The following is a 14,796-nucleotide window of genomic DNA, read 5'->3' as shown; positions in this document are numbered from 1 at the left end:
CTCCTGTACTTCTTTGCAGTCATCTCCCTGAATGGGTTCCCCTTTTTATCTGTGTCTGTTTCCTTCCACAAAGGCAGGAAGCATTTGTGGTGTTTTGTTCACTGCAGTGGCCACAGGGCCCAGAAAAACCCCGGCACCCGGTCAGTGCTCCTTGTCTTCTGACTGAACTGACAGCTCTGGCCCAGCCTAAACGGGCCTGTGCAGAGACACTGAACAAGAGCAGCAGCAGGGGTGGGGTGTGCGTCTTAGGGCCGACTCCTGAGGAGCGTTCAACCCCAGGAGGGGTTGCACCCCCGTTATCCCTGACACCCCCACATCACTGGGGCAGACCCAGCCTTTGGTGGGTGTGCAACCAGTCGAGAGGGAAGTTGGAGAGAGCAAAGAAGGCAAGCAAGCACACCAGTCCAGCACTAACTCATGTTCTTTACTTCCCAGAAGTGATGGCTAGAGGGTGGGAGAGGGGTGAGAAAAGGAAGACAGAAAGAGCCAGGGCGAGGGAGGAGAGGGGACAGTAAAACACTGTTCTATGAAGTCTCAGGAGGCAAGTGCTCAAGGTAAAAAAGAGTCCTGGAGAATCATCCGCAGCTGCGGGAAGCATGTCTGTTTCCTTCTGTGTATAAGTCCTTGGGGGGAAAGGCTGCCGCGCTGCCACTGCATTAAATAGTTATGTACATCGCAGAGAGTCCCAGGCCGTGGGCAGGCAGGGAGGGGGGTCATTTCACCAGGGGCCGCGTTTTATCATCATCACCGCACTGGTGGGCTTTGTACTTTTTCACCTCTGCCATGTACTTGGCCCATGCATCACCTTTACTTGTTAATACCTGTGGGGGGGGTGGGATACACAGGGGGTTGGGAAGGGGATGCCAGGAACCAGGGTCAGGACTGTCCTGAGACAGCTGACCCCCCCCCCCCCCCAAACAGCGTACTGGGTCTGAGATAAAGATAAGCAGAGTCAAGTTATCTAGGAGCTGGGTTGAAAGCCCCCCTCCTCCCCCACCCAGTACATCCATCCAAGGGCCAGATAGATACTGAGGAGGGAGGGACGGGGCACCTCGGCCAGGAGCTGAGGCTGGAAGGAAAAGGCAACGGAGGCAGTTCCTGCCACAACCAGTCTGCTCACCTCATCCTCCGTCTTCTGCTTCTTGGCTACTATTCCCGTCTTGAGGGCTAGTTTGTTCCCGCCTCTGCGCTTGCCCACCTGGGTGAAGGGACAGAAGACTGCAACGGTTACAGGAGCCGGGGCCCGCCCTTGGCGGCGCTGAGGCCCACTACACCTTCCTAGCCCGGCCCGGTGGCCCGTCCCGACGCCGCGCCCAGCTCCGCCAGCCGGCCGACCTGCGCAGCAATCAGAGAGGAGCACACGCGACTCAGCGCCTGCCCTGGGCCCATGATGCCCAGGCAGTCCTGGGCCCCCGAGTTGTCCTCCCAGGGAGAGAGAAGAATCCCCACGTGAGGGGGATGAGCTCTGTCCTCACTATCCCCTAGTATGGACCACACAGGCAGCAACAGCTCCCTTTATTGAGCACTTACTGTATACTAAGCCCTGTGCCAAGTGGCTTTGGACATACAATCTCCTTCCACTTTCACAGTCACCTTAAGGTGAAGGTGACAACGATCCCCAGTGGACAGATGAGGAAACACCTTTGAAAAGGAGAAGCCTGTCCCCTGGATCATGCTGACAGCAGACAGTGGAGCTGAATTCAGGGTCAGGTGTGTTGAGGCCAGGGAGCAGCATTCTTGGCCACTGCCTGACGCTTTTCCCTGACACCTAACCTGGCCTGGCCTGGCCTCTTTGAGGGCGCTCCCGCAAATGGCCCCTTGATGACCAAATGGAAAAGGCAGTGACAACTACTGCTACTCTCGTTCACAGGGGGGCACTCGGCTGCCACCCAGTTCTCACACCAGCCCAGGCCCTGTCACTTCAAATATAAGACTTAGCCTGAACTTTCCTCCCGATCCTCTATTTTCTCCCACAAACTGAAGACTTCTTGTGCACCAAGGGCTGTGACAGGCTTTACCCGACATCCCGTCCCTAGCCCTCAACCAGGTGTTAAGTGACCTGAGCTGCTGAGACTATTCTCACACTCATTTTTGACAGATGAAGAAACTTGACCGCGCCCCCACCCAAGTCCATTACTCTTAAGTCAGCACTTTTTTCCCCCCACCACAGGAACTTGCTCTCAACACCAGAGACAAAGCCAGCTCAGGGTTGACAATCAACATAGGTGCCCTTTTTTTAGCCTAGAGTTTCTCAATCTTAGGCACTAATGACATTTTGAACTGGATTATGTTTGTTGTTGGAGGGGGAGGAGAGAGTTGTTCTGTGCATTTTAGGATGTTGAGCAGCAGCCCTGCCCTCTGCTCATGAATATCAGTAGCACTGCCTCCTCCCACTCTGACGACCACAGATGTCCCCAGACTTCAAGTGTGGAGATGGGGTAGGGCGAAATCGTCCCCAGTTGAGAACCACTAGTTTAGCCTTTCCTATAAGGCTTTCCCAGTGGTAATCATATAATAAGATACCCATTTTTGCAAGCAGGGAAAATGAGGTTAGGCCATCTCAGATGCTTCAGGAAAGCAGTAATGCCTGTCATGTTCAACACAGCATATCCATCACCTAGCACAGTGCCCAGCACAAGGTAAGGTGCTCAATAAATGGACACCGGACGAATGAGAATCATGGAACTCAACAAACCTCCTAGGGTCACACAGTAAGCAGTCTGAGTCTTTCACTCACACAGCTCAGACTCCAGACTTGAATATGACCCATTCCCATAGTGGGAGATGGTCCCCAAATCCAAAGTTCGGGTGGTTACCACTCAAACAGGAATTCTAGTACCCTGGTTTTCCGATCCTGGGAACGCTGTTTCCAACGGAATTTCCCCCAGATCCCAGTTCCTGCGGTCAGACTCCTGGGGTCCCAATCTCCGCCCCCAGACCTCTCTTGTCGGGAATCCAGGTTCTGATCCTCAGCGGGTGACCCGGACGGCCCCCTGATCGGGGTCGGAGGGTGGACCTGGATCCCGATCCCCTTTCTCGGTCCCAATTCCCCAGGCCAAGGAAGACCCTGGCACCCGCCCCCACCCCCGCGGCTCCTTACGAAGCTGAGCGTGGGGCCCGGACCGCCCTTCCTCTTCGGATCCCCGGGACCCGCGGCGGCAGCGGTGGCTGGCTGATCGGGTCGCTGCGGGCCCGGGGGCGGCTCCTCCTGCCGCTGCCGCTGCTCCTCCTCCATCTTCCGCTTGAACAGCTCCAGGAAGCTGCCGTCGTTGGCGAACAAGTTCACGCCGCCCGACACCGGGCTCGAGCCCGCGCCCGACACTTCATCATCCCCGCTCTCGGGCGACGTCCCGGGCCCCGACTCAGCCCATCGGCTTCCGCCGCCGCCGCCGCCACCCGCGGGGCCCGGCGCCTCCCGACCCGGAGGCTCCGCCCGTCTCCCTCGGGCAGCCATTTTGTCACCAGGTGCCGCGCAAAGGACTCCGGGAAGGCCGCTCCCGGCCCCGCGCTTGGCGCCCGACAAGCCTGGTCCCGGGCAATGCATGCCGGGAAGACCCGTCTCCTTCTTAGGGTCCGCAGTGGGGGCGGGGCATGAGAGGCGGGGCGAATGAGGAATAAGGCCTGACGCGGCGCGCCCTCAAGCAGCTGTCCCGGCCCGCTCCGGCCCGCCCCGCCGGGTCCCGCGGAACATTATAACCCTGCTGGGCTCCTGCTGGCGTTACGCAGAGATGGTCTCTTCCGAAATGAGACTATTGTTTGGTTCTGGGTGTGTAGGTGGCTCTCGGGAGTGAGGTTCCCGCTTGGGATTCGGTGGTGTACTAGCTTTTCGGGGCTAGAATCTTCTGACACCAGGGATAATCTCAGTGAGGGGAGATACGTTGCCTGGCTGTGTGCTCAGCTGATACCTCGGAACCTGGGTCCCTAACTAAAACTAGCTAGAGGGCATATCTAGCCTGGTCCCCGAGAACAGAAATAGGGGTGTCTCTGATTAGGTACCTCTCTCTGGGATGGAGCTTTCATTTGGAAATAGAGACACAGCTCACTCCAAGGAGCTGAGAGGTTCATATCTGCAAATCAGGATATTTTTTTTATGTGCTAGAGTACTGAAATGAAGCCGCGGATATTTCTAGGTTGGAGTCTCCATCTAAGGTATAGTGTACGCAAAAGGGCCTGGGACCAAGCATGTATTCCTGCCCAGGGCAGAGTTTCAAACAGAATTGGCTGAACTGAAGTTTCCCCTCGAACCTGGGGTAAAGTGGAAGCAGGTTTTGGGGAATCAGGTGCCTTCTACAACAAGGATGCAAGCCCGCATAGATCAGGACTCACTGGACAAGGATCTGCAGACCTCGCCCACAACTGGAGTAATTCTCTCTCTAACCCACTCGCAGCGCCGAGACTGTCTTCAGCCAACTAATCGGTTCGTCTGTGATTGGTTTGCGTCAGGAACCCGATGGCTCCCAGCCAATTGAATAACAGAAGAGACGGACCTGAGGGGTGCTGGGACCCAGTTCGGAGAATAGGGGCAGGAAATGATCGACAAGAAGTTGAGCCTATGGAGTCAGGTCAGGGTGGACCTCGGAACTAACTTCTTGAAAAGGACATGGAATGGGTGTTTGGTCGGTTGCTAAGGAGAGGTTGGCGCTACCGGGACGTGAGAGTGATTGGTGAAAGTAAGAAAAGATGTAGCCAATGAAAGGAGAGCTGCTAGACTTAGAGGCCTATCAGTAAAGGGGAGTATCCTGGGATGTACCAATGTATTAATTAGACAGGGGGAGTCTCTGAAGAAAATGTAGACAAGAGGCTGACATGATGAAGCTTGGAAGGGAAGACATTGGACATATAGCTTCTATTAGCTCCTAGAAGTTAAGCTATGAGAAAATCAATTCAAGCTTCTAGCCTTGATGGGATATGATAGGAAATTTCCCCTGCAGGTTCTTTGCATGGTGCGCTCCGCCTGATCACGTGAGCCGGTTCCAAGATGGCGGCAGGGGCGGCCGGGTGGGGGGTTGAGGCAGAGGAGTTCGAGGATGCCCCTGATGTGGAGCCGCTGGAGCCCACACTTAGCAACATCATCGAGCAGCGCAGTCTTAAGTGGATCTTCGTTGGGGGCAAAGGTGGCGTTGGCAAGACAACCTGCAGGTAAAGAGGCTGCGGTGAGGGCCGGGAAAACGGGTGGGATGTACCACAGGGTGAAGGGGAGGCGAAAGACCGGGTCTTCCAGCACCAGCCGGACAGGAGAGCTGGGGCGGGGTCTTCTAGATTATACTCTCCAGAAGTTATCTGGAGCAAATGGAAGATAGCTCCTGAAAGCTGGCCGGGCACCCTCTGAGTTGGGTCATCCCTGTTCGGGCTCAAAGGCTGAACCACGTTGAATCCAGCGCACGGGGTCCGGGAGAGCACTTAGATGTCCCCATCAGGTAGACTGTACCACAGTGTGCCCAGAGTAGGGGAGGGGCACCTGAGCGAACTCTCCTAATCTGGTGAACCTTGTCATTCTCTGCCCACGTGGGGGTGGAAGGCGGGAGGGAGGGCACATGATCAGGCTCCCAGTCAGCTGGGAGAAGGGGGAGGGATCCCTCGGGCAGATTACCCCAGACAAATGGACCGAACCAAGAAGTGCAAAGGACCCTTTAGCTTAGCATTGAGGGAAGGGACACAGGGTCAGGCTATGCTGGCTGGACAGCCAGATAATGATGCCACTTTGTGCCAGCGAAGAAGCAGGCATCACACCAGACTGACACATTCAGCCAAATCTTACCACTCTAGCCAGGTGGAAGGTTCAGCAGGTGAGGTCTGAGAGGGTCCCACTGCAGAGATTGAGGCCTGATCTCACAGTGCTCCATACTCTCCTCTCAAGGCCCTTGCTGATCCAGGTCCCCTGCTCCTACGACCCTTCATCTCCCCTTGCAGACCTAGGGAGCAGAGCCTGACTCTTCACCGTCCACCTTTTGACCTTTCCTTTGCCCAGCTGCAGCCTAGCAGTCCAGCTGTCCAAGGGGCGGGAGAGTGTTCTGATCATCTCCACTGACCCAGCCCACAACATCTCCGATGCATTTGACCAGAAGTTCTCCAAGGTGCCTACCAAGGTCAAAGGCTATGACAACCTCTTTGCCATGGTGAGTGCAACAGAGCTCAGGCCCACGCCACGCCCCCCCCCCCCACCCCAACTCTGTCAAAGGCACCTCAGGCCTTTCCTGTGAACACCCACCATTAGCTACCATGTCCTGCCCATTCTCCAGCTTCTTGTCTTTCCACTTTCCCCTCTTCTTCAGCATACCCACAGGGGACTGGATGAGAAACGTTTGTGGATCAGAAAGGAAGCCAGAGTAATGAGATTAGTGAGCAAGGGGAGGGGAGGGAGACATCAATAAGAGTCAGGTGGTATAGGACCTAGCAGGCCGCTGGGAGCATCTAAGCTTTGTTTCTAAGTTTATATATTTTTTTATGTTATATTTATTTTTATTATGTATTTGGTTGCTCTGGATCTTAGGGCCAGGTCTTAATTGCAGCACACAGAATCTTTAGTTGTAGCATGTGGGATCTAGTTTCCCAACCATGGATTGAACCCAGGTCCCCTGCATTGGGAGGGTGGAGTCTTAGGCACTGGACCCCTAGGGAAGTCCCTGATTCCAAGTTTAATGGGAAGCTGTTTGTTTTAAGCAGAGTAATCTCACAGCCAAATTGTTTTTCAAAAAAGTTCCCTGTAGCTTTCATGAAGAGATTGGGTTATAAAGTTAAGAAGGAAAGCAAAGAGAACTGGGACAGTGACCAGGCTAGAAATGGTGGCAGCCAAAACTTGGTGGGGAGGGAGGTGAGAAGTGGTAAAATTTGGGATTCATTTTCATTTGTTTGTTTGGCTCCAGTGGGTCTTCACTGTTGTACACAGGGGCTTCTGTTGCAGTATGTGGGCTTAGTTGCCCCGTGGCACTGGGATCTTAGCTCCCTGATGGGATTGCGTCTGCATCCCCTGCATTGGAAGGTGGATTCTTAACCACTGGACCACCAGGGAAATCCCGGGGATGTATTTTGGAATTAAAACAATTTGAGTGCTCGGTTATAATGCATGAGGAAAAGAAATGGATTCAGTTCATCTCTGAGTTGACTCCCTGGGCAACTGAGATGGAGAAGACTAGGAGAGAAGCAGGTGTAGAAGGCAAAAATGGGGAATTTTATTTGGCTTAGTGAGACCAAGGTGCCCACTGGTCATCCAAATGGAGACATCAGGACAGTGGCTTAGTTATATGAGCCTAGAGGAAGAGGTTGGCATTGATTTGAGAGTCATTGTCCCAAGGGTGATATTTATTTAAAGCTGTGTAAATGGAATAAAGAGTGAGAGAATAGAGAGGCCCAGAAACAACTCCGGGGGCCTATCAGCATTTGGGGTCCCGCAGAGAAAGAGGAAGCATCAGTTAAAGAGGAGAAGGAGGAGCCCCAGGTGAGGTGGGAGGGAAGCAAGATAGCACGGGCTCCTGAACTTGAGGAGGACAAAGAGGCTTGGGCAGAAAGATGGTTGGCTCTGGCAGGCACATCCATTTTAAGCAGATCGCCCTGGGAATGGATGCAAAAGCCTGCCTGGAGTGGGTGAACCAAAGTGGAGACAGTGGTCACCATGATGGGAGCAGAGAAATGAGCGTAGCCATCCCTGGAGGGGAATGGGAATGAGAGTTAAGGAAGGCTTTTCTGAGAAAGGAGATGCTAAGAGCACATGTGTTTGCTGATGCAAATGCTTGAGAATTCTCTGGCAGTCCAGTGGTTAGAACTCTGGGCTCTCTCTTTACTGAGGACCAGGTTCAACCCCTGGTTTGGGAACTAAGGTCCCAGAAGCTGCTCGGTGTGACTAAAAAAAACAATGCTTCAACTGGGAGGGACAAATGATGCTACAGGAGGGAATAAGGATGCCAGCCAAGGAGGGATCTCAGGTGGGTGTCTGCTTGCTCCAGTGCATAGACCCAGGACTTGGGCTCTGCCAGGACCAGGGGCTTGGAAGGAAGGACTGGGGTATTTTCTAGGGTGAAATGAAGGTGTTGGCGGCCAGTGGCTTCAATTTCTCACTGAGGCACAAGCCCCAGCAGAGACTGAGGGCCACTTGGGAAAGAAGGTGTTTGAGGAGGGAGAAGATGTGGTATTAATACTCCCACTGGTGGATTGTCTGGCTCGTCAAATGCCCGTTGGAGATTTGCCATCAGCAGTGGGGAGCAAGGTGAAGCTGTTTGTCAGGCGTGTTCCTCAGTGTAGCCTCGGTGTAGCCATGCCAGCAAGCTGCAAATAATGAGAATGGGGCTTTTGCCAACTGAAGAGGGAAAAGGGAGTGTGTTTATGCAGAGGCATCCTCTGGAAACTGGGCTGGATAAGAGTGCCAGCCAAGAGGGACACTGACAGTGAAGAGGGGGGCAGAAGGTGGGGATGAGGTGGCCCAGAGAGATCTAAAATAACAGGAGTTGAGACAGCTGGGGTCAGAGAGTGGGCCAGTAGCTAGGAATAACCCATCAAGGGTGTGACTGGGGGGGGGTGATGTGTGGACAAGCTTGCCACAGGGAAGTGACCTCTGAGGCCAGGGAGTGGAGGGATTCACCACAGAAACCATGAAATCAAAAGGAAGAGGTAGGGGCTGCCCTGGTGGCTCAGTAGTAAAGAATCCACCTGCAATGCTGGAGACACGGGTTCAATCCCTGATGGAGGAAGATCCCACGTGCTGAAGAGCAACTAAGCCCATTTGCCACAACTATTGAACATGTGCTCTAGAGCCTGGGTGCTGCAACTACTGAAGCCTGAGAGCGCTAGAGCTTGTGCTCCACAAAAAGAGAAGCCACCGCAATGAGCAGCCTGCACATCACAATTAGAGAAAAGCCCTTGCAGCAAAGAAAAACTCAGCATTGCCAAAAATAAATATTTTTTTTAAAAAAGAGAAGAAGAAGAGGTAACACAGGCAGAAGATAGAGAGGCATTGAGTGCAGGACAGGCTAGGGACCCCAGGCTTGGTCATCCTTTCATGAATGCTACATCCAAATTGAGGACCTACTCTGTGCCACACACTTCACAGGTATTAGGGACACCACAGTGAACAAGACAGTCAAAACCCCTACCCTCATGGGGCCGGCACTCTGGTGTGGAGACAGGTGATAAACATGATAAGTAAACACCATGTGCGTGTGTGCTTAGTCGCTAAGTTGTGTCCGAATCCTTTGTGACCCCATGGCCTGTAGCACGCCAGGCTCCTCTCCCCATGGGATTTCCCAGGCAAGAATACTGGAGTGGGTTGCCATTTCCTTCTCCAGGAGATCTTCAAGAGGCCAGATGTTAAGGAGAAAGGAAAAGAGGGCAACGGGGGCTAGGGCTGCACTGTTAGCTTGGGCAGTCAAAGAAGACTCATGTTACAGGACTGATCTGGAAGAGGTCCTGGGCTGGGTGGGGGAAAAGCTAGTGAAAAGTCCCTGCAGGGACTTCCCCAGCGGTCCAGTGGTTAAGACTCCATGCTTCCACTGCAGGGGATACGGGTTCGATCCCTGTTCAGGGAACTCAGATCCCACACATTGCATGATGTGGCCTGATAAAAAGAAAAGGCCTTGCAATAGGCTCTGGCTTCCATCTGGGCGCTGAGCACAGTTGACGATCTTCCATCTGCTTGTTTGACAATCTGTGGTTGCCGGGTACCCGAAGCGCCTAAGGGAGGGGCCGTGGCACCTCAGGGGTCTCTTCAGCTGTGACCTGATGATGGGCTGTGCTCAGGCACCCCACAGGCTCCCTCAGGCTCTGTGCCTCGGTGCCAAGGCCCCAGACACAGCCGCCTGAATCTTGACCCCCTCGGCCCGAAGGAGATTGACCCCAGCCTGGGCGTGGCGGAGCTGCCGGATGAATTCTTTGAAGAGGATAACATGCTGAGCATGGGCAAGAAGATGATGCAAGAAGCTATGAGCGCATTCCCAGGCATCGACGAGGCCATGAGCTACGCAGAGGTGATGAGGTCAGGCACGGCCAGGGGTACTGGGTGCTGCCTGGGGCTGGGGGTGGAAGAAGGGGCGGAGCGGGCCTGACCCTCTTCTCCCTGCAGGCTGGTGAAGGGCATGAACTTCTCCGTGGTGGTGTTCGACACGGCGCCCACAGGCCACACGCTGAGGCTGCTCAACTTCCCCACCATCGTCGAGCGGGGGCTTGGTCGCCTCATGCAGATCAAGAACCAGATCAGCCCCTTCATCTCACAGGCAGGCAGGGCCCCCGGGCAGCCAGGAGTCCTCTGAGTCAGAGCAGGGCTCCCAGTCGCACCGTAACAAAGGCACCACGTGCCTTCTCAGTCAGCGCTTCCCAATGGGCGGATTGGGTCTTCACTGTGGAGGAACTGTCCACCCTCCTCCACAGCACTTGGTGTCCCTGCCTCCACCTCTTGAGTGCCCCAGACAGAGCTTGAAACCACATGCAGTAAGTCCACGACATATGAATGAGTTCCGTTCCAAGATCAAGTTTGTAAGTCCAATTTGTCCATAAGTTCAACAGAGTTAACCTTGGTACCCAAATAACACAATTGTCTATGTAGTTCTATACTGTACTGTTGTTGTTTAGTTGCTCAGTTGCTTCTGACTCTTTGTGACCCCATGAACTGTAGCCTACCAGGCTCCTCTGTCCATGGGATTTCCCAGGCAAGAATTTGGGAGTTGGTTGTCATTTCCTTCACCAGGGGATCTTCCCGACCCAGGGATCAAACCTGAGTCTCCTGTATTGGCAGGCGGGTTCTTTACAGCTGAGCCCCCAGGGAAGCCCATACCATACTGTAATGGGTTTATAATACTTCTTAAACAAATAATACATAAAAAACACAAAAAATTAAATATTTTTAAGCTTACAGGCCAGTACCTTAAAAAGTATAGTAGTGCAGTACAACAGTTGGCATACAGAACAGACAAGAGGAGTTACTGACTGGAGGAGAGAGAGGAGGTGGGAGGTGGTAGAGCGGAAGGATCGTCAGCGATAGGAGACAGAGGGCAAGCTGCAGTTTCAGTCGCGCCTGACATTAATGGCACAGGTTCTGGTTTCTGGCTGAAACCAGATGTATGTTTGTGTCTTTGAAAGTTCACAACTCGAAGGTTCCTATGTAGGGAACTGTATCCAGAGCCAGGTGGCCCAGGTTCAAATGCACCGCACTCTGGTGTGATACTGCTCTGTGACCTCAAGTCACTTCCCCTCTCTGGGCCATGTCTGTCAAATGGAGAGCATGCGAGTCCCCCCGCCACGGGTTATTATTAGCATGACAGGACAACCCTAATGGCCGCACGCTTCTGCACGCCACTTCCACCTCCCTGGTTATGGTGGTCCCCTGGTGGGGACTTGAATCTCAGGTAGTAACTTTTTTGTCCTATTGGTGGTTGCTCTCTCTGTTTCTGCAAGGGCTTTTCTCTAGTTACAGCAAGTGGAGATTACTCGCTAGTTGCGGTGCCTGGGCTTCTCACTGCAGTGGCTTCTCTTGTTTCAGAGCACAGTCTCCGGGTGCAGGGGCTTCAGTAGTTGCGGTACACGGGCTTAGTTGCTCCTCAGCCTGTGGGATCTTCCGAGATCAGGGATCAAACCCATGTCTCCCACTTTGGCAGGTGGATTCTTAACCACTGAACCATCAGGGAAGCCCCCCTCAGGTAGTAAAATTTGTGGAGCATTTCCTGTGTGCCAGGCACCCTTCTGAGTGTGTGACAGTGTGTTGTGTAGGACAGCAGCTCTACACATGTGGAAACTGAGGCACTAACCTGGCCATGGTCCCACAAAAATGGCAGAGCTGGAGTTGGACCCCTGTGATCTGCTCAAGGGCCTGCATCTTAAACCACTAGGAGGTGTTGGGATTCGTTTCCTCCCATCTCCCCCCTACCCGCCCTGCCCTCCACAAGACCCATGGAGTGTAATGGGTCCCAGGTAAACCGTGAGCCCTCTCCCATCCCCATAGATGTGCAACATGCTGGGCCTCGGCGACATGAACGCAGACCAGCTGGCCTCCAAGCTGGAGGAGACGCTGCCTGTCATCCGTTCCGTCAGCGAGCAGTTCAAGGACCCTGTGAGTTCAGGTCCAGTGGGCGGTGAGAGGCTTCAGGAACCACAGGGACAGGGCTGAGACCTGCCCTTCCCTGTCCTCTCTTGCCTCCCGCAGGAGCAAACAACCTTCATCTGTGTGTGCATCGCGGAGTTCCTATCCCTGTATGAAACCGAACGGCTGATCCAGGAGCTGGCCAAGTGCAAGATTGACACACACAACATCATCGTCAACCAGCTCGTCTTCCCTGACCCTGAGAAGCCCTGCAAGATGTGTGAGGCCCGCCACAAGATCCAAGCCAAGTACCTGGACCAGGTGTGCACGCCCTCCCTCCTGCCCAGTCCTCACACTTTGAGCCCAGAAGCTACGGTCTGGCCCAGCCCAGCTGACCTTTTACTGTGTCCTCTGATCTTTTGCTTCATCCCACTCTCTATTCATCTGCCTAGTCCCCTGCCCTTCACCTCCTGCTTCAGACCTGATTCTGGCCTTTGTAGACTAGCTGGCCTGGGTATCTCTGATCCTGGGGAGTGGGAGGTCCAGGCACATGGTCTCTGACCTCACTGGCACCACTCCCACCCATGACCCTGTGAAGTCCTTGCTCATATTCTCTCCCTGACCCTGAGACCCCCCCCAGCCCTGACTGTTTACACTGACCACATCCTGTCCCTGCCCCGGGGCCCCCTGACTGCCGCCTTCTGCCCCCGCCACAGATGGAGGACCTATATGAAGACTTCCACATTGTGAAGCTGCCGCTGCTGCCCCATGAGGTTCGGGGAGCGGACAAGGTCAACACCTTCTCTGCTCTCCTCCTGGAGCCCTACAAGCCCCCCAGCGCGCAGTAGCACCTCCACCAGCCCCAGCTGCCATTTCACACCCACCCGCCACCCTCCGGGGCAGAGTTTGCACAAAGTTCCCCCCCCAATACAGGGGAACCACTTGGGGGATGGGAGGCGGGGAGGGGGTCTTTTCCCCCTGGTGGGGCTGGGGGAGCTATAGCTGCCCCCCACCTCTCCCCACCTCTCCTCCCTCAATAAAATGATCTTAAACTTCTGTGGATATTGATATGATGTGGGAGTTGGGGCTTAGTATCTTCATATATGGTTGCACAGGTTGTACACTGCACAAAGATGTCACATCCAGAGAGGCATTGTCACAACAGAGATCTAATAGAGATGCATGTTTATTGTGGCAATTTTGGAAAGAGGGTTCTTTGGTAAAGGGGTGCTGTTTTCTTGGTCTTTGTGGGTCAGGGTGTCCTTTGGGGCTGTAAAGCCTGGAGTAGAAGAAGGAGCATCTGCCCACATCCTTCAGGGCTCAGAGCGTGGGAACCAAGAGGCCCCTTGGCCAGCCCCAGGCTGGCGGGGAGCGGATTAGGCCGGCAGCAGGCCCAGCACTGCCTGCTGTTTGGTTTGGGAATTAGTGGGCGCCCTGGGCAGAGGCTGGGCTTGCCAGACTGGGGATTAACAGTCTCCACCCACCTACCCCCCCCCAGCCAATTTCCTGTTCTGTGGAATGGCATGGCATCAGCCTGTCCCAGCACAGGACTGCAACAGGGTGGCAGTTTAGGGGACAAGATGACAATAAACTCAGAGGCTCAAAGGGCCCTGAAGTCCCATCCTGCCCCCGGAGCAGTCTTAGTGGCCTGTAGCATGTTTCCTGCAGTTTGAGCACCAGTCCCCTATTCTAAAATGGAGACAGAAGTGTGGCCATTCATAGGGCCGTGGCACAAATTCACCTGACCTTGGAAGGGTCAGCACACCAGCCTGAAAGACACCGAGCAGCCCGCCTTCTCCCCTTCACACTTCCCTCTGCCGCTCCCTGGACAGTCACTGTCACACCCTACTTGAGAGACCCAGGACTGGCATGATCTTGGGCATTTGCAAGTTCCAAGCTGGAGCTAAATGTGGGTGGGGGGAGAAAGGGGGTGCTTGAGGACACACATGAGTCAGGAAGTAGTGTTTAGACAGCGCACATCCAGGATCTAGGTGTGCCAGGGTGTGCATATGTAAGGGGACCCAGCCACGAGCCTAGACGTGTCCCCTCCAACTCCGTCGGGTTGCACAAGCCAGTATAGGCAGGTCCATGTCAGGGAAGTGTTTGTAACCTAACCAAACTGCTCGGGATTCAAATCCCAGGTGTGTCATGAAAGGGCTATGTGTCATCTGGGCCTCAATTTAGCGGGAATAATAGCGGGAATAACAAAGGCACCAAGTTCACTTTTCCTGCTTGTAAAGACACAATGAGATGAAATAGGTAATGCCTTTACAACAGCCCCAGGCATGTACCTGCCAAGGAGTGTTTGTTAATATTCGCTGTTACAATTAGTAAGCATGTGAACTAGCCTGGGCAACCTGCCTCCACCCCAGCAGGGGTCCAGCAGTCAAAAGTTTGTGGGGATACTGGGAGCTGGAGGATGGGAGATGAGCATGGGGGTGGGGGAGTGGGGGGAGGGCTGGCTGTGTGAGAATACATCCAAGAAAACAGGGGCCTCAGGCTGGGTATGAAGTGAAGTGAAAGTCGCTCAGTCGTGTCCGACTCTGCGATCCCACGGGCTATACAGCCCATGGAATTCTCTAGGCCAGAATCCTGGAGTGGGTAGCCTTTCCCTTCTTCAGGGGATCCTCCCAACCCAGAGATCAAACCCAGGTCTCCTGCATTGCAGGTGGATTCTTTACCAGTTGAGCTACAAGGGAAGCCAGGTTGAGTATGGAGCCCATCAACCTGAAGCCTGTCCCCTCCCCAGTTGCCTTAGCTAGCAGCATCACCCATCACCCTCTTTTATGAGCTGTCCA

The 14,796-nt window shown here is 54.2% G+C and overlaps 2 protein-coding genes across 3 annotated transcripts; one reads left to right on the top strand and one right to left on the bottom strand.

Moving 5' to 3' along the window:
- Nucleotides 1–403: 403 nt before the first annotated feature.
- TRIR (telomerase RNA component interacting RNase) lies at nucleotides 404–3,546 on the bottom strand. 2 transcript variants are annotated; one of them, XM_020887127.2, is made up of 3 exons: nucleotides 3,101–3,531; nucleotides 1,121–1,198; nucleotides 404–821 (listed from the first exon to the last, which is right to left on the bottom strand). In XM_020887127.2, exons 1-3 carry the CDS (start codon nucleotides 3,452–3,454, stop codon nucleotides 714–716), a joined length of 540 nt encoding a protein of 179 aa, XP_020742786.2. In that variant the 5' UTR covers nucleotides 3,455–3,531; the 3' UTR covers nucleotides 404–713. The 2 variants fall into 2 exon arrangements, with proteins under 2 accessions (XP_020742786.2, XP_070319662.1); XM_070463561.1 differs by lacking the exon at nucleotides 404–821 and having other exon boundaries at nucleotides 1,140–1,335; nucleotides 3,101–3,546.
- A 674-nt stretch (nucleotides 3,547–4,220) lies between these two features.
- Nucleotides 4,221–13,054, top strand: GET3 (guided entry of tail-anchored proteins factor 3, ATPase). The gene is made up of 7 exons (XM_020887125.2): nucleotides 4,221–5,139; nucleotides 5,969–6,116; nucleotides 9,813–9,961; nucleotides 10,049–10,199; nucleotides 11,921–12,028; nucleotides 12,122–12,319; nucleotides 12,715–13,054. Exons 1-7 carry the CDS (start codon nucleotides 4,979–4,981, stop codon nucleotides 12,844–12,846), a joined length of 1,047 nt encoding a protein of 348 aa, XP_020742784.1. The 5' UTR covers nucleotides 4,221–4,978; the 3' UTR covers nucleotides 12,847–13,054.
- The last annotated feature ends 1,742 nt before the right edge of the window (nucleotides 13,055–14,796 follow it).

Source organism: Odocoileus virginianus, chromosome 3, assembly GCF_023699985.2.
Source record: "Odocoileus virginianus isolate 20LAN1187 ecotype Illinois chromosome 3, Ovbor_1.2, whole genome shotgun sequence".
In the NCBI taxonomy this organism is placed as follows: domain Eukaryota; kingdom Metazoa; phylum Chordata; class Mammalia; order Artiodactyla; family Cervidae; genus Odocoileus; species Odocoileus virginianus.
This window is presented reverse-complemented; position numbering and strand designations above follow the sequence as displayed.